Source organism: Mustela nivalis (genome assembly GCF_964662115.1).
Source record: "Mustela nivalis genome assembly, chromosome: 8".
Taxonomy (NCBI): domain Eukaryota; kingdom Metazoa; phylum Chordata; class Mammalia; order Carnivora; family Mustelidae; genus Mustela; species Mustela nivalis.
The window spans coordinates 57,042,931-57,070,906 of NC_139027.1; the positions used below are offsets into that span (position 1 = coordinate 57,042,931).

Here is a 27,976-nt window from a genome sequence, read left to right on the forward strand (position 1 = left end):
GCATCCAGAAACAGCAGGACCTCAGTGACTGCCCTGCAGAAGCTTGGCCCACCAGAGCGGCCCTACCCTGCCTCAGGAGATCAGGCTGGCTAAAAGCTGCTAGAACAAAATCCATTCAGCTCCCCTTCAGGTGATCCCCTAGAAAAGCTCTGTAACCTGGAACTACTTGGAACCACCACTGCAGAACACAAGAGAGGAAGAAAGGAACATGCAGATCCTAGCAGAAATACTGTATTCATTTTGAGGACTGCTATGTTTTAAGGCAAATGTCACACACACACAAAACAGTCAGAGATGAACAGTATTTACAACATGTTAGAAGAGTGGGGGAGATAGCTTCAGACAGTGAGAAAGTAGGATTTTCCCCAGCCTGGTCTGAAAAACAAGGAGGCACACAGCACCTCCTTCCTCCCAGAGGAAGGGGAGCTATCGTATGGGATTTCATATAGAAGCGCCCCTCTTGGGCCCAGCACTCTGCCTACTGCCTTGCCAGGTTTGGGACAGAGGAGGCGTGCTCATGAGATGGGCAGCTCTAATTTTAACGTTTTGTGAAACTTACTTTTAGACATAGGAAAATCAGTTTGCAGAAGCCACAACACTGTGGTTAGGTCACTTCTATCCAAATCCAAAACTTGCTTGGATGAGAGCTAAAACAACATGGAGACACACATACATATATGCATTTGTGTGCAAATAGAGCCATAGATATGTGGGAGAAGGAAAGACAGCAGAGGCAAAGGCAGAATGTTCACTTGCAATTTGGGATCAAACAATGTGATTGTTTCCCCTTTCAAAATAGAAGGGGGATCAGCAAGGAGCCAGAGTGTCAAGGTTTCCAGGCAGCTCTCGGCTCAGTTCCTGGTCCCTCTTGGCCTCACAGGGGATGGGAGCGGGTGGGCTGGTTTAAAGAGATTTGGAGGGAGCTGGGCCTTCCCACTGGCCAGGCCAGCTCTAAGCCCAGGGCTCTTCCCCACTCCTTCCACTCTGGCACACACCCCAAAAGGAAGGGCTTGACTGCCTCTGTCCCTGCCCTCCCATTCTCAACAGCACCAGAAACACATCTCCACAGCGTGTTCCTTTTCTGCAGGGCCTGGGTGACAGCCATGTCACAGCAATAGGGAAAACAAGAAAACGCACGAGGTGGGACGTCCGGGAACTGTTAACGGCCTGCTGTGAGGCGGATGGCCCGTGCCGGGGACCTGGGAGTCACGGGGAAGCCAGGGGCCCAGAAACATGCTGCAGATGGGATGGTTCACTCAGGAGGAGCTGAACAACCAGGAAGAGGTTGCACTCGATACTGGCAAATACCTATGAAGAGAACAAGCTGCATGGCAGAGTTGTAACTGCATGCAGAGACCAAAGTTCTGCTCAGAGAAGCTATCTTTACCAGGAGCACAAGGCCTCTAGGAAGAAAGGTCTCACTTGGGTAAAACATAAGAAGAACGTAGGTCGTTAGCACTTGCCATCCAAGAAATGAATGGGTTGTTTTCACGGATTCACTCAGTTTGCCTCACCAAATCCCTCTGAGGTAGGTAAGAGGCAGATGACATTAGCCCCATTTTACAAATGGGGTGAAGTGAGGCCCAGGACTCGTGGCAGGTCACACTACGGAGAACCATCAACAGCCACAGTGAACGAACATTCTTGTGCTTTTCAGTCTCCCCGTCCCTGGCAACACTGGTCTTCTGGATAAAGCCCCCTCACCTGGTTTCAGACCAAGTCGGCAGGTATCTGCAGGAATGGGGACATTTGGTTTCCAGTCTTAAACTTTTCATCTACTGGCAGGAAAAGAAACCCAGCCCACAGCAAATTAGCCAAAGCCAGGAGACCTGGGGACCTGGCAATGGGGCACCCCACCCCAGTTAGTAAGTGGGTTTATGTGTTTTCATTTTTGTTTTTGTTTTGCAAAGTGCAGCATTTTAGGGGGCTAGCTGAATTCTAAGAATGGATTAATGAGCCAGCAGGTCCTGAATATGAAGATCATGGAGGAAAAGTCCCCTCTTGGGCCTGGTTGGGGGATAAAGCTACAGTGTTGTCAGAGGCCAGGTCCTGGAAGCAGAAAACTTCCCTGGGGCTGGAATGAAATTGAGGATGACTGCGTATATCTGTGTGTGTGTGTATCTGTCCTGACAGAGTGCTTCCCTTACCCTTGCTGGCTGCATCCCCCCTCCTTTCTCTGACCTCAGCATTTAAACTGTTTACTTAATGCTACTGACCAGAGACCCCCACAGTGCTAATGGGGTCTGTAGTATTTCCAGCTGAACAATGTGCTGAACCTCCAAGCCCACCAGTGACTCAGAATCAGCCACACCTCCAAGTTGGAAATCTCTCAATACCTCAGGTACCAGCTCAGTGAATTCCAGCCACAGGTAAGAATTTGGGAATTTTTCCAATCACTCTGGCTCACGAGGGTGCATGACAGAGGACTGTAAAACCCCTAGTTTGCCCCGAAAGACCGCCAGGGCAGAGCTGCCTGCGCGCAGTGAAGGGCACCTGTGCGTTCTTCCAGGCCGTAACTACCCGTCCCGGGGAGCCCGATCTGCCTCCAGCCTGCAGCTCCAGGACGGGTTTCCAAAGCACACACAGTTGCACCTGTACACGGATCAAGCCATATGGCAGAGCGCCCCGGTCTCCGGTAACCAGTTCCCGCTGGGAAGCGCGATGCCTGCACGGAAACATAATCCTCGAACCCTTGACCGGGCCAAAGCATTGCACGGGCCTAAAAGTTGGTGAGCAGGAGGCCCGCGCCCCCTGGCCGCCCTCACACGGCGGGGCGCCACCGCCGGCGGGCACGCCCGGGGCCAGCCCCCTTACAGAACCGACTCTTTGGATTCCAGCTCGGGGGCGCTGGCTGCGGGGCCGGCGGGGTTCTGGTGCGTCACCAGAGGCGACGTCTCCTCCTCCGATTTGCAGTTGGGGACAGCCTCCACCTTCACTTCGCTCAGCTCCTGCTCGCCTGGCTTCCCGGCCTTCTGATTGAGGTGGTGGAGAATGCCGGCGCCCAGCGCGTCCCCTTCCACGTTCACCACCGTGGTGGTGCGGTCCCTGCGGGGGAAGAAAAGGCAGGCCTTGCCGCCGCTGCCGCACAGCAGCCTGGGCCTCACTTTACTCGAAACTGTTTCGGTCAATATTTCTCACTCTCAGGAAAGTAACAGACCCTGATTGTGGAAAACCTGGAAAGAAGAGAAGCATCAAGAAAACAAAAGTCGGGACGCCCGGGTGGCTCAGTTGGTTGGACGACTGCCTTCCGCTCAGGTCATGATCCCGGAGTCCCGGAATCGAGTCCCACATCAGGCTCCCAGCTCCATGGGGAGTCTGCTTCGCTCTCTGACCTTCTCCTCGCTCATGCTCTCTCTCACTGTCTCTCTCTCTCAAATAAATAAATAAAATCTTAAAAAAAAAAAAAAGATGAAGCTAATTACTTAAAAAAAAAAAAAAAAAGTCACCCACCCACACTTCACAACTCCCAGTGAGTCCAGTAACTCCTTTCTATGGATGTCTTCTATGCGGAGGAGACACCATCTATGAGGGTCACGCACAGCTGGGACAGACAGTGTAGACTGGGTTTCAGACCCAACTTCTCCCCCGCTTAGCAGTACACTGTGGGAACACCCCTTCTTCTTCTCTCATCACTGCCTCTCTGCTGAATGTTCAACTTTGCCTGTATTCTGTGGCAGTTGGCAAACACCATCTCATAGCACTGTCCTTTCCAGAAGCTTGTCTTCCCACAGGTTAGTCCAATAACCACTCTCTCTCCTGAGGCTCAGAGCAAGCACTGTGCCCATTTGGCAGAAAGGGAGAAAAGTGTGAACTTGCCTGCCAGCACCAGAAAAACTAAGGGCTGTGTAAGCAGAGGCTGTGGGGTGGTGAATGGTTCACGTGACTTCAGGTCTCTACTAGGCCATCTGCCTGGTGCCCTGTTGTCTCTGTTTTTGACTAACAGTCTCTTAGAGGCCTGTCTTCCTCAGACAGAAGCAGCTGGCTCTAACACTCTGCTCCAGTCCTGTCCAACACACCAGCTCAGGGACCGAGTTCCCTCTAATGAGCTGTATAGACAATGCAGGTCTCCATTTCACCCTCCTTGTTCTGAAGGATTCTGAGAAGTCCCTGAAAATTTCTAGGGCTTACACAAGAGGTTGGAAACCACCATTCCCAACCACAATGGGCAGAGCCACGAGCCCAGGGCCAGACTCTAGTGTTTAGGTGATGCCATGCCTGGCTGGGGCTAGCCTGGAAGGCAGTGTCTTTTTTCACTAATGTTTACTGTATGCTCTACCACAAGCCTGGAACTCTTCCATGCACTGTGGATATGCTATCTTATTTCATCTCCAACCCAGTTCTGGTGTAGGTTCTATTATTATTCCCATTTGACAGGTGAACCAATCAAAGTCCAGAACAGTTCCTATCACACAACTAGTAAATGGTAAAGCTGGGATTTGAACCCAGGTACCTGGACTCCAGGGCTAATTTTCTTACTCATATGCTCTACTGCCCAACATTAGCACCTCAGGTGACCTTCCCTATAAAACAAGTATTATTCATACCTAAAGAGGGTATCAAATGACTCAAGGAGTCCACACTCAGAATCAACACTCACTGTTCTATGCCTCTACATGAGCCCTGGTGATGGTGGCCTGAATCACATCTCCTTTGTAACTCCTCCTCCCCTGAGCCCAATCCACTCACATCAACTGGGTTCATCTCCACTTCCCTTAATGAAATCACTCCTTGCATGTTTCAGGCCAAGGACAATCATTCCCAAAGACTCACTCCTCCAATGGCTATGACTCTTATGCAGCCAACAATCTCCATTAGACCCTGGCCCCTGCCTTGGGCCTGCACTGGGGGCCCAGCCTGGGTCTTGGACTCCCATTTTCCTGGATGCTCTAACAAAGTTCTCAGTAATGACATTTCGTGGTCATTTATGGGCCGTTGACCCTTATACTGTTTAATTTTTCCTAAATTTTGTCTTGCCTGGGACACCTGTGTGGCTCAGTTGGTTAAGGGTCTGCCTTTGGCTCAGGTCATGATCCCAGTCCTGGGACCGAGCCTGCATTGGGCTCCCTGCTCAGTGGAGAGGCTGCTTCTCCCTCTGCCTACTGCTCCCTCTGCTTGTGTGTGTGCTCTCTCTTTTCTCTCTCTGACAAATAAATAAACAAAATTATAAAATTATGTCTTGCCAGCTCAACTCCTTCACAAGGCATGTCTGAAGTGTCTCTTCTCCCAGACACAGTGGGATGCCAAGCTCCTGGGGAAGGTACCACAGACTTTCTTTTATTCACTGACCTTAGGACTTGCTACTTACACAATCCAGTCCACAGCCAGGATCAGAGAAAGGTCATGAGTGGGCAGGCCAATGGCCTCCAGGATAATGGCGATGGTGAGGACCCCTCCAGCCGGTACGCCTGCTGCCCCGACACTGGATGCTGTGGCTGTCACTCTACAGGATGGCACAGAAGACTAGCCATTAACACAGAGCATGGTATGGGCACAGAGAAACGCAAAATATGGCGGCTATGGCTTTGAAACCAAAAATCACACAACCCTAGATGCTGCCAGCTGAGCCCTTCAGAGATGATTCACTCTCTTCAAGTAATGAATTCATGCTGTCATTTTCCAAATGGGACCTCCCCAAGTCATGGTGAGATTGGTATTCATGACGTGTTTCAAAGGAAATCACACACACAATGAAAAACCCCTCAAGTTTTGACCCAGACCTAAGGATGAAGAATAATGAACTTACAGAATCGTGAAAATCTGTCCTGCCTTCAGCTCGATGTTGTTGAGCTGGGCAATAAACACCGCGGCCACACACTGGAAGATGGCTGCCCCATCCATGTTCACAGTGGCCCCGATGGGGAGGATGAACCTGCTGATCCTCTTGTCCACACCGTTGTTTTCCTCAATGCACTTCATCATGGAGGGGAGGGTTGCTGAGCTGGAAAGGGAGAAACGGCCAACCGTGACAACAGTCCTTTCCAGCCTGGCTAAGAGAGTACTCAGCGCAGACCCAGACACAGAGCAGTTAGCATCATCCTAATGTCTGTTTTTTTTCCCCTTGAAAAAAGAGAAAAATTGGAATTGTTTCAAACCTTCTGTCATGGACACCTGGGTGGCTCAGATGGTTAAGCATCTGCCTTCAGCTCAGGTCATGATCCCAGGGTCCTGGGATTGAGTCCCGCATTGGGCTTCCTACTCAGCAGGGACCCTGCTTCTCCTTCTGCCTCCCTTTCTCTCTCTCATGAATAAATAAAATCTTTTTTGAAAAAAAGTTTTCAGTCACAATGTGCAGTAATGTCAATTCCTGAAGTATTCAAAATGGGACCCTCTAGATTTACCTGTTACGTTATTTACTTAAATACACCTGTTCCAAATATTTCAAGAAACACCATATTGCCTCATGGTGCAAAATGTTCTCAAGACAACAAAGAACTGTTTATTCCATATGTGCATCTCCTCTCTTGAGTTGTTCCTCTCCCCGCCTCCCTCCCCACTGGAAGTAAAAGGCAAACTATGACTTTTTTTCCTCTTTGGCCAAGAAGTGGCAATGGCTGTGAGAGGCTGGAGAGGGACTGTGTTCCTGGATAACTGGAAGAATAAGTCCTACACTCTCCAGCCAGCCCCGTGGGAGGCTGTCACAGCTGAGAAGCAGATTTGTCTCTAAGCCACAGAAACTTACCTCCCTAATTCTTTTTACCACCCCAGCACGGCATCACAGAAATAGCCACTGAGGATGGGAGGGAACATGCAGTAGAGAAACAAAAACCAAATCTGGTAATGCAATGTGCTGCCATCCTTTAATAGTTTTCCTTCTTTCTTCCTTTCTTCCTCCCTTCCCTCCTTCGTTTCTTTCTTTCAGATTTTATTTATTTATTTGATACACACAGAGAGAGAGGACAAGTAGGGAGAGCAGCCGGCAGAGGGAGACGCAGGCTCCCTGCCGAGCAAGGAGCCTGATGCAGGGCTCCATCCCAGGACCCTGGCATCGTGACCCTCGATGAAGGCAGATGCTTAACCAGTTAAGCCACCCAGGCACCCTTTTGAAAGTCTTCTTTAACACACCTGGAAAGCCCAATTTTTTGGAAGGATTTCCAGTAATGACAAAGTGCATCTTTTGTACTAAATTAGATAATCCCACAATACTGTGGACTCCCAGAGAGCTAAGCACCTGTTCCTCACCATGATACCTTGGTCTTATTTTGTGATTCATGCATTTAGAGGGAGAACTGGGCAGGCATCATTCTAGAAACTTCCCTGTAAGGAGTTCTGAGGTAAGCGATTGCTTTCTTTCACTCAGACAAAGGTCTTAGTAATTGGGGTGAGGACCCACAATTGGGTTAAACAATGATCTGACCTCTAAGGAGCAAGAAGGAAAAGGGAATGAGACGATCCCGAATTCTGGCAATCCCAGAAACCCACTTCCATAGAAATATGCGGCTGGACTCACCTGGTTCCACATCACTATGGCTCAGAGCAGCTGAGAGCACCCGACTCACCTGGAGCAGGTGGCAAACGCTGTTGCAAATGGTGTGAGGAGGCCCAGGAGGAACCTGAATGGGTTTTTTCGTGTGAAAACAAAGTAAATAAGTGGAAGAACAATTCCTCCATGAATAAAATGGCCCAATATAGATGTGAAGATATATTTTCCAAGGCTGGTCACCAGCACGATGATGTCCTTCATTTCCAAAATCTTGCTTCCAACCAGGAACATGATGCCCACAGGTACATACCTAGGGCATGAGCACAGGTACCTGTCAGTAAGAGTGATGTGATGATGGGCCCAGGAGATCCAAGCCCTTCCTGATACCCAGCACAGGGCCTTTCAACTAAGTGGTCTTCGTTTGTCCCTAGGATGATTCTAAGGGTGCCTGGCTGGTTCAGTCAGGAGCACACACAACTCCTGTTCTCACGGCGGGGAGTTTGAGACCCAAATGGGGCATGGAGCCTACCTAAAAAAAAAAAAAAAAAGGAAGATCTCTCTAGAATGATCCTGAAGAACTGAAAAGGATGGGCCCATTTTATAGGCTGTGAAACTGAGTAAAATTAACATGATAAATCACCATGGGTCATAGCATTAGGACCAGAACCCAGATTTCTTTCCCCTTGGATATGTTATGCTCTTTAAAAATTTTTTTTTTTACTTTAAGATTTTATTTATCTATTTGACAAAGAGAGAGAGGGAGAGACCACAAGCAGGGTAAAAGGCAGGGGGAGAAGCAGACTCCTTGCTGAGCCTGATGTGAGGCTCGATCCCAGGACCCCAGGATCATAACCTGAACCGAAGGCAGATGCTTAAACGACTGGAAATATTATGTTCTTAAGAGAGGAATGCTACCAACCACATGGGCTGCCAAGTGGAAAGCCGAGGAACTCAAGATCAAAGCCTCTGGGACTGAGAATTTGACTTTCAGCCTTGGTCAGTCTTGTTCCGAGAACTTAGAAACACAAAAGACTAACACCTATTTTGCAGAATTGCTGTGATACAGAATTGAGCCAAAGCTGGGACTTTTGTTAAGTTTTCAGTTCTTTGTGGTTTGGAAAACATGATTCCGTGGGAAAAAGTCATTAACAATGACCCTCAGGGAACACTCCTTGAATGTGAAGATTTTTTTAATGGTGAGACAGGAAGAAGAAAGGGAAGGAATGAACTATGGGAGCTACAAAACCCCGTAAGTCAGCTGTTTTGAATTTAATATAAATTTAGGAAGAATTTTATAACCATTGACTTTATTTGTAAGTTTCAATCACATAGATAATAATATCACAAATTTGAGAGAGTTCAAAAGGACGAGACAAGTGTCCCTTCCACATTTGCCTCCCAAGTACTTAGTTTCCTTCCCTAGAGATAGCCACTGTCACTGGTTTCCTGAATTTTCTTTACAGAGATATTCTAAGCAGTGTTATAATGTTAAATTTCATAGAGCCCATAAATGCATTCTCCTTTCAAAAAATTAAAATACAGGGGCGCCTGGGTGGCTCAGTGGGTTAAGCCGCTGCCTTCGGCTCAGGTCATGGTCTCAGGGTCCTGGGATCGAGTCCCGCATCGGGCTCTCTGCTCAGCAGGGAGCCTGCTTCCTCCTCTCTCTCTCTCTCTGCCTGCCTCTCTGCCTACTTGTGATCTCTCTGTGTCAAATAAATAAAAATAAAATCTTTAAAAAAAAAAAAAAAAATTAAAATACAGGTTAGGCCCAAATCCTCTTTCGGCACTCATGTCAGACCACTCCTTAGATAACTACTCCCACTTGCTATGCATTTAGGTACATCCGTATGTATATAAATCTTTTTTTTTTTTTTTTTTTTTTTGTTAGAGAGAGAGAGAGATTGAGAGGGCGTGCAAGCACAGGCAGACAGAGTGGCAGGCTAGAAGCAGAGGGAGAAGCAGGGTCCCTGCCGAGCAAGGAGCCCGATGTGGGACTCAATCCCAGGACGCCGGGATCATGACCCGAGCCGAAGGCAGCCGCTTAACCAACTGAGCCACCCAGGCGTTCCCGTATGTATATAAATCTATATATTCATTTTGAACCTCACATTATATCTCTGATATCTTTTTATGTCAATACATGGAAATCTACCTCATTTTGTCTTTAAGTTGTCGCAAAACATGCATAACATAAAATTTATCATTTTAACCTTTTTTAAGTGTGCACTTTAGTGGTTTCAAGTACATTCATATGGCTGTAGAGCCATCACCAATATCCATCTATCCATGTCCTGTATACTTCCATGTCCTATACTGAAACTACATATTCACTAAACAATAACCTCTTGTGTCCCCAAGTGGTTCCTGGGATAACCCCCAGTGGTTCCACAATAACCCCACTTGCGTCCCAGTGGTTCCTGGGAACCACTGTTCTATTTTCTGTGTCCATGAATTTGACTATTCCAGGTACCTCTTGTAAATGGAATCATACAATATTTTCCCTTTTGTGACTAGCTTATTTCACATAGCATCATGTCTTCAAGGTTCATTCATGTCAGAATTCCATTCTTTCTTAGGGCCGAATCATATTTCATTGTATGTATATATCACGTTTTTCTGATCCTTTATTGATGGACATCTGGGTTGTTTCCACCTTTACCTTTTTCTTTTTAAATATTAGCCTCAAAACTGAAATACTGTACATCATCTTGCCATTGTTCTGCTGATGAACCTCCAGACTGTTCCCAGGTTTGCATTACAAACAATGTTGCAAGCAGTCTCTTTGTGCCTACCTTGCTGTGTTCTCTAGGTAGAGATACCAAGAAGTGAATTGGTGAGTTATGGTGTGTGTATATTTTAAATTTTAGTAGATTTCAACAAATTGTTCTCTAAAGTAGCTCTTTGAATTCATAGTCCCACCAGCTGTCCAAGAGAATAATCTTTTCCCTGCACCACTGCTTCTGATTCAGGGATGACTTTGCCCATGGGACATTTGGCAGTATCTGGAGATATTTTTGGTTGTCACAGCTTTGGGGAAGGGGTCACTAGCATTTAGTGGATGGAGGCCAGGGATGCTTCTAGACATCCCACCCTTTGCTCAAAACTATCCTCACTCTTATTAATGCCTGATAAGACCAAACTTCTCATTTTCCTAATCCTAATAAGTTGGGCATCTCTTAAAATGTGTATTGATCATTCAGGTTTCCTCTTCTATGAATTGCCTGCTCACCTACTTTGTCTAATAGTATACTCAGTCTTTTTTCTTTTTCAACAACCAGAACTCCTTGCATTAGTGCTTCTCAGATGATCTTTGGTGTATTTTTATCCAGCTGATCATGGGTCAATATTCTTATAAAAGACAACAGAAATAAAATATTAGAAAAGTGGTCAGGTTCTTGGATATTGCAGCAATATGAAATTGCTACAGAAGTTTGTAAATGCTTACTCTTAATTTCCCTATAAATCTCATTGCAGAGAGATAAATAGTTTGTGAACTGGTAGCAATCCTCCAGGAATTGATGCTTTCATATATGTGTGTGTGTACATATATACATTATATGTAAATATATATAATTTTTTTTCAGTAATTGTCCTCTTTTGTTCAATGTATCTTTTGTAGGCAAACATTTTGTATTCTGATGTAGTCAGATTTAGCAGCTTTTTATGGCTTTTACTTTTTGCATTCATTTAGGAAGAGTTTCCATACCCCTATGTTTTCTTCTAATAATTTAGGACACTCCCCTCTTCCCTTCTTCCTTCCTCCTTGGATAGTTTAGTGTGTGAGTTGGCACCCTGAGTTTTATTGGAACAATCATGTTCATTCATTTATAAATAGTCTATAGTTGCTTTCATCCTATAATGGCAGGGTTAGTAGTTGTGTCAGAGACCACATGGTCTGCCAAGTTTGCTGAGCCTGTATTTAAGCCATTGAGGCATTATTTCTGAGGCATTATTCCTGTCCTGTGAGCAGGACAGGCAGGTGCTTTGATATTTTAGTGGGTAATGAGCAAAGGAAAGAAAGCAGAAAGAGCTGCTATTGGAGATCCCTCTCAAACCTGGTTGAGATCCTTTAACCAGGTAAGTCATTTTACACCCCAATTCTGTGTGACATATATTTGGCTGGGCAACAGATCTCCAAGGGGAGTCAGACACACAGCAGGGTCTGCCTGACCAAACACCTGGTTATGTAACTAGTATATCGATTTGAAGGAATGACTATAAATTGGTTTTCAGATTGAAAACAAATGTCTTAACATAGGAACATCACTTTCTTGCATAATTTCCCTTAATCCAAACGTTGGGAGGATTTTAGACTAAAAAAAATAATAAGACAGGAAAAGAATCTGACATGTGATGAAAATACTTTTTCCTTTCTGAAAAATATTTTTCTGCTCAGAACAACAACAGTCATATGAACAGTCATGTTTGCAAATGATGGAGTCAGACTCTGGAATTTTTGGTTGAGGAAGATAAACACCACCACCAGTGGGGGCTCTGGACTTGGCCTCCCACTCAATTCCAAACTTTACTACCAAATTCCAGGCTTCTCTCCTGAGATAGTTAAGGGTTGCCAATAAGGAAAATGCTTCATGTACGAAAGGATACTCTACGTTTCTGGACAATATACAAAAAGAAGCTAAAATGCATAGCAGTTTGGCCCAAGTAAAACAGCAAGGTAAAACTTTTAAGGGATGGGCACTAGGATTGGTAGGCTTTTTGAGAAGTCTCTTTGAGACCTCTGGTCAAATTTTTACTTGTTAGCCAGAAATCAATCCATTGGTTTTTATTAAACAACTGTGCTTTTATTGATGTTCCATAAAGAAATATTTATGTAAAAGGAGACCATTCCAAGTTTATGTATGCATGGAGTGAAAATGAATTTGTCTTCCATGCTGTGAAATATTATAGGAAGGGGCCCCTTTGAAGCTTGAAGTTGACTGTTTTAAGATAAATAAACCTTATTTTATGCAGCAGGTAGCATACTTACTGAGTTCATTGCCCTACAAGATGATCTAGGCATCTTATATGATATGGATAATGGTGTAACCTCATAACTAAATCGATTACCAGGGATAGAACCATAACGGGTCACTGTGGGTGCTGAAGAAGGGACTGGTAATGATGGCACATTCCTGATTCTCTGAGGGCCTGGACAAGAGGAAGAACTGTCTCCACCTCTACCCGCCCCTGTATCAAGTCCGGCCCATGGTGCATCAACCACAGGCTGGGTGGCCCCACAGGGCTGACCTAAGATAGCAGACTTGGGCTCTTTTCTGGATGGCAAGAGAGAGGAAAGGGAGAGTAGCAGGCAGGCCAAACTTACCACATAATCCATGACACCAGCACCATCGTCGCCTCGTTGAAGGCATTAAAGAAACGGATGAGCTCTTCTCCTTCAGAGCCAAGTTTCTTTAGGGCCACTCCTAACACCAGTGCAAAGAGGACCAATCCTAAAATGTTCATCCCTTCGATCTCGGTGCCAATGGGGATCTATAGGATCGCAGGGGACAGAGGGTCTAAGTTTACAGCCGATGAGTGAGAATTCAAGTAGAGGTTAGACAGTAACTTCAAACGGTTACTTTTATTTTATCAGGTAGCATTTTAAAGGCAGGACTTGAATTCAAGACCCTGAGATCAAGACTTGAGCTGAGGTCAAGAGTTGGATGCTTCACCGGCTGAGCCACCCAGACGCCCCCAAAGGGTTGCTTTTAAAAGAAAAGCTGGCTAATATAATGTTGTATGTCAACTACCCTGCAGTAATAACTATAAAAAAATAAATTAAAAAGAATTAAAGAGCTGGTTGGTGAAAAGTTCTTTCACATCGAGATTGCAACTGTGCCTCCCAAATGTCAATAAATCTTTTGTGGCTAGACTGTTACAGTGGTCTCCTACCTGAAAAATTTCACAAAAGGTTCTCAGGATATTCTTTCCTGAGTCACTGACTTAAAATAAAATATATAGATATACTATATTCCTTATTTTTTTTCCATAATGCTCAATCTCACTACTATAAGCATGTATTGGACAAACATTTTATTCCATCAAAGTACATGAAATTCTGAACAGGAAACACATCAGCATGGTAAAAAGAGAAAGAGCATTTTTTACCATAGATCTGAGTTCTAGTCCCAGCTCTGGGACTAGATAACTTCTCTGACCTTGCAAGATGAAGTGAATTGGACTAATTAGTAGCTTTCGACTTTTTTTTTTTTTTTAAAGTACAACTTCTCCTCAAAGAAAGGCTGGTAAAGCACAGAGCCCCTCAGCCCTGAGAAGCTGTGTGGGGTGGGGAAGGGGCAAAGTACTTTCTTCTTCCCATGACAGCTCTGTAGCAGGACCAAATAATCCTTGAGGTCCCTTGTCCCTTCCAGCTCTATCGTGAAGGCTGGGATCTCACCCAGTGTCCAGCCATTAATAGCTACTCAAAAAATATGTGTGAGTGAATGATGGCTATAGTGAGTTAAGCGTCTGAGACAAGTTCCATGTGTAGAGATGGGTTAAATCACCTATTTGTTATATTTCAGAACAGCAGAAGGGGTGTTATAAAATATTTTTTGAAGAAAGGGACATCAGTTCCAATTTGACGAAATGGATCTGCTGAAGATTCCAATGCTGCCGATGTTGGCCTTTGGCCACGTTGCTAAGTAACCTAAGGAGCAAACCTAATCTATATTTTCCAGATAGTTCCTTCAAACCCCAGAGTTTTCAGCCCTGCTGAGAAGAAGATGCATCATGTATGCTCCCTCAATTAAAAAGCATTATTTGCTTTGTAAGTTATTTGCCACAAGTGATCTTATAAAGAGCTTTACCTTCTCACGGGTTATATTTCCAGAGCTGGTATTGTGGGTCACCTCTCTATAATCAGTTGCATACTGGGAACAAGAGGAAGAAGAAGACATTGTCAGTTCATAGGTAAAGGCCAACCAGAGAAACTGAGAAAGGACTGTTGGACCTCTTGCTATTCTTATTCACTCTGAGTGTTCTAGGAATTCCTCACTTGGTTGGCCTGACAAGGGCCTCTAAGAACTACACCAAAGTTACTTAAGACCAAGGCAGCATACACCCCAAGAGGCCTCTGAGTTATCTAGGGACTCATACCATTAGGGACAATGGTTTGGAGGAGAAGGTCTGCACAATTTCATGCTGATAGTTTGATATTTCTAACAGCTGACATGTTATACTATTTGACTTTTGGCATTAATTTCATAATGTTCCACTCTGTTCCAGAACTTATTTGAGCCTGAATGCTTTTCAGCACCTACTTTTTTTTTTTTTTTTTTTTTTAAGATATATCTATTTGAGGGGCACCTGGGTGGCTCAGTGGGTTAAGCCTCTGCCTTCAGCTCAGGTCATGATCCCAGGGTCCTGGGATCGAGCCCCACATCAGGCTTTCTGCTCTGCAGGGAGCTTGCTTCCTCCTCTCTCTCTGCCTGCCTCTCTGCCTACTTGTGATCTCTGTCAGATAAATAAAGAAAAAATTAAAAAAAAAAAAAGATATATCTATTTGAGAGACAGAGAGTAAGAGTATGAGCTAGGGTAGGGGTAGGGGCCAAGGGAGAGGGAGAAGCAGACTCCCCTCTGAACAGGGAGCCTAATGCAGGGTGATCCCAGGACCCCATTATCATGATCTAAGTCAAACACAGACACTTAACCTACTGAGCCACCCAGGTTTCTCTCAGCATCTACTTCTGATCTTTCTAATCTGCTTGGTTCCCACTCTCCAAAGCAAAGGATATGAGACAAGATGGTGTCTTCTGGTTAAGTCTTGTGGAAGATTCACTTATCAGAAGTGAAATGACTTTCCAAACTTGGGTCCTACAATCGACCTCACATACTTTTTTTTTTTTTTTTTTAAGATTTTTATTTGTTTATTTGACAGATCAGAAGTAGTAAGAGAGGCAGGCAGAGAGAGAGAGAGGAGGAAGCAGGCTCCCCGCTGAGCAGAGAGCCCGATGCGGGGCTCGATCCCAGGACCCTGAGACCATGAACTGAGCCGAAGGCAGTGGCTTTAACCCACTGAGCCACCCAGGCGCCCCCTCACATACTTTTGCACAAGGCACTCGGGGGTCTGGCAGAATACACAACTGAATGGAGTCTCTTAGAAAGTGCCTTTCCTGACCTGTTCTAAGGACACCTGGTTCCGGACTGTTAAGAGGAGCCCATTACGGGGTACTGCTTTGTGCCTGCCTTTGATGCAGTCTGGTCTCTCTCACCTTTGATTTATCAGGCTTTCAGACAAGCAGAGGTGTTCAGCTGTCCTGTGATTACCAGTGACGGGAAACAAAACCCACCCCATGCCTTCTGTGACAGGCACTGAAAACCTCATACACCTTTTTTTTTTTTTCCTACCTTACATTATATATATAAGACACAACTGTGCTTATATGCAGATTTTTAAAAAATTATTTATTTATTTATTTGTGAGAGAGCGAGCACAAGCGGTGGGTAGGGGGCAGAGGGAGAGAGAGAAGCAAACTCTCTGCTGTGCAGGGAGCCTGATGCTGGGCTCTATCCCAGGTCTCCAGGATCATGACATGAGCAGAAGGCAGCCGCTCAACCAACTGAGCCTCCCACACACCCAGCAGAATTTTTTTTTTTTAAAGAGAGAGATTGAGGGAGAGGCTGTAAACAGAAACAGAAGAGTCTGCTTGGAAAAGGCAATGAGATTAGTCCACCTAATCTAGACCTTTATTCTCCTTCTGCTTATAAAGCATGGCTAGGGCATGTTACTCGCAGTCTTGCCAAAATTAGGTAAAACTAGAAACAACTTGAATGTCTATCAATAAGGGACAGACAGAATAAAATTATGATATGCTCACACAGTGGAATAGGGCCATTAACATTATGCAGAAGGGTATTTACCAACATGAAAAAATGTTTATAATATGCTGCCTTAAAAAAGAGGTGAAAAACAATGTGTAGTATGTGTACATACCAACAGATATGTAATACAGTTGTTTTTATTTCTAACACGTGTGTGTGTGCACATGTAGAGAAAAAATGTATCTGAAGGATATGTACCAAAATGTTAATGGGTATCTCTAGGCTGTGATTATGAGTGATTTTTAATTTTTTCCATGTTTTTGCACTTATTTTTTATTTATTAATTTTTTAAAAGATTATTTATTTATTTATTTGACAGACAGAGATCACAAGTAGGCAGAGAGGCAGTCAGAGTGGAAGGGAAGCAGGTTCCCTGCTGAGCAAAGAGTCTGACTTGGGCTCGATCCCAGGATCCTGGGATCATGACCTGAGCCAAAGGCAGAGGCTTTAACCCACTGAGCCACCCAAGCACCCTTATTTTTTATTTTTTACATATGCATATATTACCTCTATAATCAGAAAAAAGATAAAAGTATATTTTTCAAACATTATAAAATATTTAAGAGACCCCAAAATGTGATTTAAGAGTATTTCTCAGGTGATATGAAAAATGGTGGTACCAGTGGGATATTTTAGAAAACCTTCTTGTTTTTGTTGTTGTTATTTCACTTTGGTTTTTACTCCAGGGTCCACGCTATAAAAATTTAGGCCCAGGTTACCAAGGTTTTTTTTTTTTTTTTTTTAAAAGATTTTATTTATTTATTTGACAGACAGAGACTACAATAGGCAGAGAGGCAGAGAGAGAGGAGGAAGCAGGCTCTCCGTGGAGCAGAGAGCCCGATGCGGGGCTCTATCCCAGGACCCTGAGATCATGACCTGAGCCGAAGGACAGTGCAGTACCCACTGAGCCACCCAGGCGCCCCAGGTTACCAAGTTTTGCTAACAATACTACCCCTCTCTGACCCACCTTAAATAACCCCATAGTATCATTTATACACCACCCCTGTAAGTTTCCTATTTTTTTGCAAAGCATCAAGCCTTACCGTACGGAAAGCGGCAACCACAAGGTTTGAGGGAAACAGGTTTCTGTTAGGAAAAAAAGCACTTTGTCAGTGTTCTTAAAATTCAGTGTTCAAAGTGTCCACTTTCAGATACCCATTCCTGACAGCCCAACACACAATGTTTCCTCTCCCTCTCCCTCCAGCAGTTACTGTGGTCTCCGCTTGATCCAAGAACCCAGTCATGCCTCGGCTGCTGGGTCACAATACTCAGAGCGCACCAATTTTTACCCTTATCTCCACTGTGGTTCTCTAGGAAAACTGCATCACTTTCCTATCCCCTAGAAGTTAAGCCTTACTGCAGTGGTTTTCAACGGGAGTGGTACTGCCCACTGGTGGAATCCAAGGGAGTGCTTTCATTGTTGATATAATTGGGGGGCATTCCTGCCATTGGGGGAGAGTAATAGGGGGTGGTGCCAGGTCCCAGCCACTCATTCTACTGAGTGTGGCCTTCACACATCCCAAATGTCCCATATGACATACTTGTAGATGAAAACCTTATTTATAAAGACCTCAGCCTAAACTCATTTCAAAATGAGGTTTTGTTTGTTTTTTTGGTACAATTTGAACACACACTTAATTTTCTAGGAATGTAATTACTGTGTAAAAAATAGAATGAGTTTTTACTTTGTATTATTCAGAATGTTTCTAAAAATTGCTCATCCTCCTGGAAAATCACATCACCAATGGCTAACTGTAGGATCTGGGTACCTTAATTAATTACACACACCAGTATCAAGCAACAGCCTGCATTTACAGCTGTCTCATTAATGGTGACTTTAAATTCAGAAGCAAGTGCCTAACCACTTCATTTTAGGATCTCTACATATGGAAACAAGTTATTTTTATTATAAGTTAACTCTCTTTTTATCCTTCTGTTGAGTCACATTGATGCTCTGAAATTGAAATGCACTGAAATTCTATTTATGGATTTCATTTCAGGATGAAGGATTTTATAAAATATTTGTTGTAAAAGGCGGGCAATAGGACGAGTCAACTTAAGCTAGATTTTGAAGCCAAAATTTTTTCATGTGAACAGTTTGCTGAGGACCTCCTTTGCAGGCTCTATGCAAGATGCCGGTCTTGATATATAACAAAATCCCAGTGACGACCCATTTGTAAAACACTGAATCATTTACAATTTGTGCCAAACATACACATTAATACTTATTTCTGTGGCTGAGTTGTTTACCTAGCACTGGAATCTCCAGGCAACCATTTGCAGTGTCTTTGGTTTCGGAGGTAGGCAGGTCTGACTGCAACCCAGGTTGGCAAGCAATCTAAAATGACTCCTGGTAGTCACACTTTGTACAATACCCTCCACTTGAGAGTGGGTGGGGCCTATGACTTTCATCTAGCCAACAGAATACAGCATGCGGATGGGATGTCATTTTCATGATTAGGTTACATAAAATTGGGGTTTATTTTTTGCTGTTAAGACTTTCTTTATTGCAACTCAATATTTTTTTTTAAGATTTTTTTATTTGTTTATTTGACAGACAGAAATCACAAGTAGACAGAGAAACAGGCAGAGAGAGAGAGGGAGAAGCAGGATCCCTGTCCAGCAGAGAGCACGATGTGGGGCTCGATCCTAGGACCCTGGAATCATGACCTGAGTGGAAGGCAGAGGCTTTAACCCACTGAGCCACCCAGGCACCTGCAACTCATTCTTTATTAATAAACTCATTGACCTGTACATCTAAAATGGGTGCGTTTTACTATATTTAAATAGTATCTCATATCTGCTTAAAAGGCTAAAAAGTGAGATACAGTGCTAACCGCAAAGAGTTTACAACCAAAAAAACACATACTTTCAAAGGGATGACTGCACTTTCTATAGCTCAGCTCTCAGATATTAGTCCCTGGGAAGGCACCACCTGGGGGCCATGAGATATGTAGCAACCATAAAATCATCCTCCTTTCCCCTGGTCCCTCTGGTTGTCACAGAGCAGGCGCAGTCCCTCCTGCCCATACTAAGGGCAAGGAGCTGAGGCTATAGAGTAAAGCAAAAACATTTCTCTGCACTCTTCACAAATAACGTCCTTGGTGTTGTATCTAAAAAGTCATTACCGTACTGAAGGTCATTTAGGTTTTCTATGTTTTCTTCCAGGAGTTTTAGAGTTTTGCGTTTTACATATACGTCTGTGACCCATTTTGAGTCAATTTTTGTGAAAGATGTAAGGTCTGTGTCTAGGGGTCAGATTCCAGCTGTTCCAGCCCAATATGTTGAAAAGATTATCTTCGAGCCATTGTATTGCCTCTACTTCTTTGTTAAAGATCAGCTGACTGTATTTACAGAGGCTCTCTGTTCCGTTCCATTGATCTATTTGACTGTTGGTTCCCCAACACCACACTGTCTTGATTACTGTTGTTTTTTTGTTTTTTTGAAGATTTTATTTATTTATTTGACAGAGAGAGATGACAAGCAGGCAGAGAGGCAGGCAGAGAGAGAGGAGGAAGCAAGCTCCCCGCTGAGCAGAGAGCCCGATGCGGGGCTCGATCCCAGGACCCTGAGATCAGACCTGAGCCGAAGGCAGCGGCTTAACCCACTGAGCCACCCAGGTGCCCTGATTACTGTTGTTTTATGGTAAGTCTTATATAGTCGGGTAGTGTCAGCCGTCCGGTTTTGATCTCCTCTCTGCAAGCTTCTTACCCCTCTTTCCTTTGGCTCTTAAACACAGATACTGCTATGAAGGAACTCTAGCTTCCTTACTCCCGAGCTCTCCTGCATTCAGGGATCAGCTGCTTGTCATGCAGGTAGGTTTGCCCCTCACAGCTCTGTCTTTAGGCTCACATTCACAGAATTAACTCTGTGTGCTTTCAAAATAAGAAACATTTGAGCTGGAGGAGATTTTAGAGGTGGTCAAGATTGACACCCTCATTTAACACACGGGGACACCAAGAACCCGGAGACATTAAGCTGGCTTACATCTCCCATTCATGCTCCATACCTAGACTAACATCATCCAATATGGTAGCCATTGGTTGTTGGACACTTGAAATATGGCTGGTGCTGGGGAGGATCTGAGTTATTTTATTTTATTTTATTTACATGTAAACGAGTTAAATGTAAACACTTGTGGCTGTGTCTATCCTACTGGACAGTGCAGATCTAGAGTTTTGAGATCCAGAGTCTGGGAGTAAGGACCAACTGGTCTTTCCATGCTTCACATTTACACAGTACCCGATTTCAGAGGGCTTCAAATCGCTGAGCTCTTCAACTTACACAAATTCTCAAATATTTCCTTTTTCTTATTGGATCCCTAGAAATTTTCCTAAGTTACATAATACCAGATCTACACTGGACCAGTTTCTCTAACATTAGTGGGCTGTGAAAGCAATTTACTAGTTAAAGCCATTATTTTATAAAATATGTAATACATTAGACAGAATTGAAAAAACCTGCATGTATCACATTTAAAATGCTGTTTTGGCACTTGCTTCATGTTGCGTATGGGGGAAGGCTAGGGAGGGGCTAGATGTGTACTGAAGCCATAAATTTAAAGTACATTTCTTAGAGTAGGTCTAAGTCAAAAACATCTGCAAAAATATCAAGTCCACACTAAATCCAGAGTCCACGTCAGACCAAATTAGGAAAGAATGAATGGACAAGCCTTTCCAGTGCTAGAAGAACCTTTGGGTACATTACTTAAACCGAAAACCTGGTAGGAGAGGAGGCTGAACTCCTGTTAGTGGTGGTGAATGTGCACGCAGCTCACACAATGAAAAACTTCAAAAATGTTCCTTCTTTATACATCTGGTACTGTTTGCTCTTCTGATCCTATTTGTCAAGGGTGGTATGCATTTCCCTGTCCTATAGGAGAAGAATGGAAAACAATTTACTGTTGCTTAGGTATATTTTTTTGTTCCAGAAATATTTCCTTTTATTTAAGTTCAAAAATTCTTTACTGAATTTATGAAAATTTCAAAGACTGTTCAGAACAGGATATAGCACGGTATGTACACCTGCTAAACATTTATTATCCTTAGTGTTTATTGTTACAGAGTCGGTTAACAGGGACATGCCCCTTCAGATCTTGGTACCCCCCACAAGGCTGGGAGCAGAGGAAGGGCTGGGGGTAGTGGGCTCACACTCTGGTAACAGTGGGGGTGCAGGAGAGTGATCTATCCTCTTTTTGAGGCCCATCTCCAGTTTTAGATTCCAGCTGGAAAGGTTAATGCCAGGCCCCTGGCGTGGGGGCCTTTTCGGGAAGTAAGATTGAAAACAGTTTTAATTCTTTTAACAAGTGGACTGGGGCTATCCCTGAGGGGCAGGAACACTTGACAGTATCAGCAAGACACTCCAATATTAATTCACTTAATCTTTGTAACAAATGCAGGTAGTAGATACTATTATTAGTCTCATTTTACAGATAAGAAAATTGAGGAAAAGAGAGGCTTAAAGACTTGTCCACACAGCTGGTAAGTGATAGAGCTGGATTCAAAATCAGGTAATTGATCCCAATGTCTGCTTTTAATCACACACACCCCCCAATGCCCGCAAGCCCCCTCACTGGGTGTATGCTCTTTTCAGTCTCAGAACTATTCAGGTAGCCTCCTGGGTGGTGGAAGGAAAGGTGTCAAGGTAAAACCTTTTATTATTTTTTTTAAATAACACGCTGCCACTTTTTCCCTTTGGTGACTAATTAGGCTGAGAAATCTCCATTAATTTGGATCCGTGTTAGATTTGCTAAGAATCTTCCTCTTGCCTATAGAAGAGAGACATAGGCATAGGCCAAACAGCCTCCCATGGCCAACAGTTAAAAGAAATTATTCACTATTCACTCTCTTGACTGCAACCTAGGGGCTAAGATTAGAGCTCAGTCTCTGATAGGTTTCTTTGAAGCTATTAAAGAAATGTGTTCTTTGCAAATTGAGAGGCATCATATTCACACCAGTCCTTGACCAGGAAAGTCAGTCCCTCACGCCTCCCTCTGTGAAGGGAAAGGCTCAGAGCACTGTTCAGTGTTGAAAAAATGAGCACAAGAATTAAACAATAAAGCCTAGAAAACTGGGCAACGGGCAAAATCTCTCTTGTGTCTACCAGGCACAAGGCTGTGCCCTGCTACACTTTTGCAAAAGACAGTGGCCTCTGGGAGGGAGACAAACCATTAGAGTCTCTTAATTTCAATAAACAAACTGAGGGTTGCTGGGGGGTCGAGGGGGAGGGATGAGGTGGCTGGGTTATGGACTTTGGGGAGGGGATATGCTATGGTTAGTGCTGTGAATTGTGTAACACTGATGAATCACAGACCTGTACCCAAGAAGCAAATAATACATTATATGTTAATTAAAAAAAAAAAAAAAAAGACAGTGGCCTTGGGCCATTCTTCCAGATGCCAATGCAGACAGAGCTCTGGGCCCAGGAGCTGTCCCTACCTGCCACCTTTGCAGATAAGCCTCTGGTTTTCCAACTGAAAACTACAAATTTTAATACCCAAGGGAATGTTAGAAGCCAGTTCTTTCCACTTATAGCTGAAGAAAATTGAGGTCGACTGGTCAACTTTAGAGACCACAAATATGTAATACAGGGGCCGGGGTGGGGGGTGGGGGGGGATGGTGGGGGGGAATGCAGAAACTGCAATGTCAGAGAGGATACATGAGGATTTCTGCTCCCTTTTAGAATGGAAGGCTCTTCTAGGTTCAGTTTTGACTTTTGTACATTTTCCAAATGTCCCACGTGTTGATTCTTTTTTTTTTTTTAAGATTTTTATTTATTTATTTGACAGAGAGAGATCACAAGCAGGCAGAGAGAGAGGAAGGGAAGAAGACTTCCCACTGAGCAGAGAGCTGGATGCGAGGCTCAATTCCAGGACCTGGGATCATGACCTGAGCCGAAGGCAGAGGCTTAACCCACTGAGCCACCCAGGCGCCCCTCTTTTTTTTTTTTAAGATTTTTATTTATTTATTTGAGAGAGAACATAGAGAGAGAGTGAGAAAAAGAAAAGCAGACTCCCTGCTGAGCACAGAGGAGAGCTTGATGCAGGGCGCAGGGCTCGATCCCAGGACCCTGAGATCATGACCTGAGCCGAAGGCAGATGCTTAACCTTCTGAGTCCCCCAGGTGCCCCCCCCCAATGTTGATTCTCTTAGTTCAAAACATAGTAACTGTTCACTTATTTTTCTCCAAGCTCCATGTAGTTCCCAAAATACCTAAAAACATAAGCTTCAAGTCATCCTGAGCGCCCCCAAACATTCCCTCCCCACAACATTCATTCTCTTTTCTTTCCGACTATGAAAAGAGGGCCATCCCCATAAGTTCATGTGAAACAAAGACAATGTCCTGATAGCTCTGTAATACCACTCCGCATATAACCAGAGCAAGCAGAGTGGGCCAGCCCTGGTCTAACAGCTTTACAAATGTTAACTCAGGTAACCCTCAGAGGAAACTTCCAAGGTAGATACTTTGAGGATGCCGGTTACAGAGATGAGGAAGCTAAGACACAGGAGTTAGGGACATGCTCTAGAAATCACAATCAGTAAGCCTTGTTAGGGACCAAGAAGTTCCATGAGTTCTTCATAACCTGTTTCCCGGTCTCTTTGGTGTTGCATCTGTTTCATTTTGGATGAACAGTCACAGCTTGAGCACTTGGGTCCCACCCAATTCTGAGAGTCCTTTGCTGTTCTGGGTCCCCAGGCATAAAGCTCTAGGCTGCTCAGGAGGAAACTGGGACTTTCCCACCTGCCAGTTGCTCTCCATCACCCCTTCTCAGTTCTCAGAAGGCCTGCTACTAACACCTGTGCCTCACAGACACTCTGTGGCCTTTATTATTTCTAAATTCATTGTGTGTTGGGAAATCAAACTACTCAGCAATGGCATTCTGAAAATCGTCTAAAAGTTATAAAGAATGTCTATGAACTTCATTCCTTTCTGACTTGTAGTTCCATCTTGAGAAAAATTAGAAATCGTAGCAGAGAGACTCTGAGGAGCACCCCCACCAGCAAAGCCTGGTCATCAGAGTCTCTCTGATGAGAATTCAGAGACTTCTCCCACTCCTTCTGCCTGTTTGAGTTCTGGGCAGTTACCCAGTGACAGACTGCAGGATAACTGAGGTGGTTGCCAGCCAGCTCACTTCATTCAGTGGCCACAGGCAGTAAGGACTGTACCCTGCCTTTGCCAAGGAACATGCCCAGAGTCCCACAAAATCAGCATCTGCGGGGTTTCTTTGAAGGAAGCAAATTTAAAACTTTGACTCAGGGACCCAGGAAGCACTGAGGTTATAGCTCAAAACTCAGTTCCCTCTCACCAGCTGCTCAAGGTGAAGGCCAATCAGAGCAGCAGTACACAGGACTTCCTTCACTGCCGGGGCTCAGGTCCTCTGTTTAGAGCAAGTGGGCATCTGCCCTGACCCAAATCACATTCTTACCTGATGCCCTTTTGGCCCAGAGTAAACATTTCTGAGATGTTTGGACTAAATCAGCACCATGACACCATTACTATAGCAAACTGGGGGGAGGGAAGAGTGGGAGAAACAGAGCCCTGAATACTGGGGCACAAGACCCATATTTTCGCTAATCCCTCTTTTGATAAATCACTCTGTGACCCTGAGCAAATCACTTAATCTCTCTCAGTTTCCTCAGTTGTAAAATAGGATCATACCACCTGCCCTACCTTTATCCGTGAGCTGCTGGAGGCTGGTTGCAAGAAGTCTTATGAAAGGCTGCCTATTCCCAATAAGCCACAACAAAGGTTCTCTTAGTCCTTTCCAGCACCTGCAGCCCAAGTCACTGAAAAGTCTGCACCCAGACAGACCACTAAGCCATGATGCTGGGTTACCATTCACTTCTTTTTTTTTTTTTTTTCAAAGACCCCATCCACTTATTTGATAGAGAGAGTGAGCACAAGCAGGGAGAGTGGGAAAGGGAGAAGCAGGCTCTCCACTGAGCAGGGAGCCCGATGCGGACGGATCCCAGCACTCTGGGATCATGACTAGAGCCAAAGGCAGATGCTTAACCTACAGAGCCAACTTACCATACACTTCAGAAGCAATAGCTGTAGGGCTTGGTTTTAAACCTAGAAAACCACAATCAGGAATTAAGATGTCCTTCCTGAGACAGGTGGTAATAAAATAACCCCTCATCCTATCTTGCCCCCTTTGGGGGCTACTGTCTCTCTTTTGGAGATAAAACAATGCTACTGAGCTTCTCTCTGGGGTACCATCAGCAGGTCAGAGCTGGGCATCCATACTTCCTTTCCAGGGCCACTGACCCCTACAAAAAAGAATCCTTTAACCCCATAACCACCTTTCCTCCTGGAGAAAGCTGACTAATAGGTAAATGTAATAAGCCAAAGGCTTTCTCAACCTTAGTAGACTTTGTTTTCAGCACCCACCTAAAAGCCCCCCAAACTATAAGGGTTTCGAAAGACTCCAAATATCAAGCTGCTAGATACCAAAGACTGTGATCATATAAAAGTCCTAATAGGCCACCTCCATCTGCCTTTTTGGTAAGAACTTTTTGATCCCCCTCAATGGAGGGTGTGTGTGTGTGTGTGTTTAATACAAAAGCCTTGGACTTTTTATTGTTGTTGTTGTAGTTTCAAATGAACACACTCTCAAGTGGCAGACAGTGATCACATTTTCCAGAGGGAGAAAAGGAAATAGCAGGAAGCCAAGTAACTTTGCCCAGGGTTTGCTGTTTTTCACAGCCTTAGCCATGAGGAACTCTGCCTCAGTGACTCCAGACAAAACATACCTCCAAGGCTCCGAATCCAGAATTTTCGGAAACCTGGAGAAGGAGCCAACTGAGCTCCTCACTCAGCTGAACTTGGCCAGGACGGTAAATTCCTCCAGTCTGCAATTTTCCCATCTGTGAACTCTGGGCTAATGGAGAAACGGAGAGAGGCTGAGGCTTCGGAAAATCCAGAAACAACACTGCATCTCAAGGGATAAAATGCAACTTCTAGGAGTCACAAAAAGCAAGCAAACTCCTTCCCCTCTAGAACTCACCCTTCCAAAAATAAAGCTCCTTGAAACTCACAGTATTCTACAATGGTCCTGACTATGGGGTGGCCAGCAACCTGTCCCAAGCTCTGAGAGAGCCATGTTTCTGGGCAGTGGGCCTCATACCACTAACCCCAGCCTCCTTATCCTTGGGTCCACTGACAAATCTTCAAAAATTGCCACCTTCCTCTCAGCCAAAGGGCTGAAACAGGGAAGGCCAGAGATTACAGCTGAGGATGATACAGGCAAAATCTAACTAATGCTCCCAGAAGCTTTCAGGCATCGTGGGGAAAAAACAGGGTGAAGCTATTGGGGTGTGGTTGGGACGTTTTTACTGGTAAGGGCAGCCAGATGGTATAAGGAGCACAGCATAGGTGAGACACTGTCGTTTCCCTAACACACACTCCACCTAACGGTAGGCTGGTTCATCACCCGCAGCACATTAAGAATGAACTCTTAGCAATTTATGAGGGTGGTGTGTACGTCTGTGTGTGTGTGTGCGTGCGTGCCCGCGCGCACTGGAGTGCATTAGAGAGCACACTGTGCACTTGGCGAGGTGGGGGGTGGGGAGGGGCGTTACCTGGCCAGGTCGAGGAAAGAGTCCACTGTCTCTTTGGGGACCGGAGGGGACCCCGACTCCTCCAGCCCCAGGTCGCTGGACTGGAGGGTCTGTGCGCCAGAGCCGGGCTTGATGATGAACGCCAAAGCGACGGCGAGCGCCGAGGCGCCAAGCGTGGTGAGGCCGAAGTAGGCGATGGCGATGCCGCCCAGGCGCCCGAGAGAGCTGGCGTCGAGGGAGGCGGCGCCCGACACCAGGCTGCAGACAACCAGCGGCAGGATGATCATGCGCAGCATGCGGAGCAGCATCTCGCCAGGGAAGGACAGGTAGGCGACTTGCGTGCGGGTGAGGCCAAGCCCGCGGAGCGCTGCGCCCAGTCCGGCGCCCGCCACCACTCCCGACACCGTGAGCAGCACCAGCGCATGCCGCTGTAGGAAACCCGCGCAGCGCCGCGCGCGTCCTGCCGCGGATCCCGGCGCGCCAGGCCCTGCTGCAGGCCCCGCCTGGGAGCCGTCCAGGTAGCCGTTGGTTTCGCTACTCTTCTCCATGGCGCTGCCCGCGGCCCCAAGCTGAAGGAGGCGGGGGACTTGGCTCGGGGATAAGCTGGGAATCTCAATGAACGGATCTGGCAGTGCGTCCGCCGGCTGTACCTCGCGGGTTAAGCCGGCCCGCGGGGAGCTCCCGGCGCGGGTGCAGAAGCAGGTGGGGAAAGGGCCAGGAGAGGCGAGGGAGAGAGAGCAGGCTGGAGCCCCGGCCTGAGTGGTTCGCACCGCGCCCAACCTTCCCACAGCAGCCGCGAGCTGGAGATGATGCAACGCGGGAGCCGCGAGAGAGGACGCAGATGGGAAGAGGGGAGGGAGCCGGGAGCAGCCCAAGCCAGTCCCCTTCACACCCGGCGCCCCGCCCCCCGCGGCTTCGGCCAATCAGCGCCGGGAACCGCCGCCGCGCGCCCCTCGCCAAGGCTGCGGGCGCGGGGGGAGGGGCGGCAGGGTTAGGGGCGCTGCCGGGGCAGCTGGGGGGCCGGCCAATCCCGGCGCCCGTAGCCACCTCCCTGTCCAGCTAACTGGGGCGGGCTCCGGGTGACCGCGGCTGGGCACGGCCTGAGGGACGGCCCGGGCTCGTTGGCACCTGCCAGGGCCTCTCGGGCTGGCCAGGATCTGGGCCCTCGGAGTCAG

At 45.7% G+C, this 27,976-nt stretch overlaps 1 protein-coding gene and 1 long non-coding RNA gene across 2 annotated transcripts; one reads left to right on the forward strand and one right to left on the reverse strand.

The window, feature by feature from the left end:
- Positions 1–215: 215 nt before the first annotated feature.
- On the reverse strand, positions 216–27,876 carry SLC1A4 (solute carrier family 1 member 4). The gene is made up of 8 exons (XM_082743251.1): positions 26,823–27,876; positions 17,287–17,329; positions 14,230–14,292; positions 12,744–12,910; positions 7,497–7,730; positions 5,744–5,938; positions 5,306–5,440; positions 216–3,045 (listed from the first exon to the last, which is right to left on the reverse strand). The coding sequence occupies exons 1-8, from the start codon at positions 27,347–27,349 to the stop codon at positions 2,811–2,813; spliced, it is 1,599 nt and encodes a 532-aa protein (XP_082599377.1). The 5' UTR covers positions 27,350–27,876; the 3' UTR covers positions 216–2,810.
- On the forward strand, positions 11,358–13,213 carry LOC309870806. Its single transcript, XR_014314826.1, has 2 exons — positions 11,358–11,497; positions 13,014–13,213. It is a non-coding gene; the product is annotated as an uncharacterized lncRNA (long non-coding RNA).
- Positions 27,877–27,976: the final 100 nt, after the last annotated feature.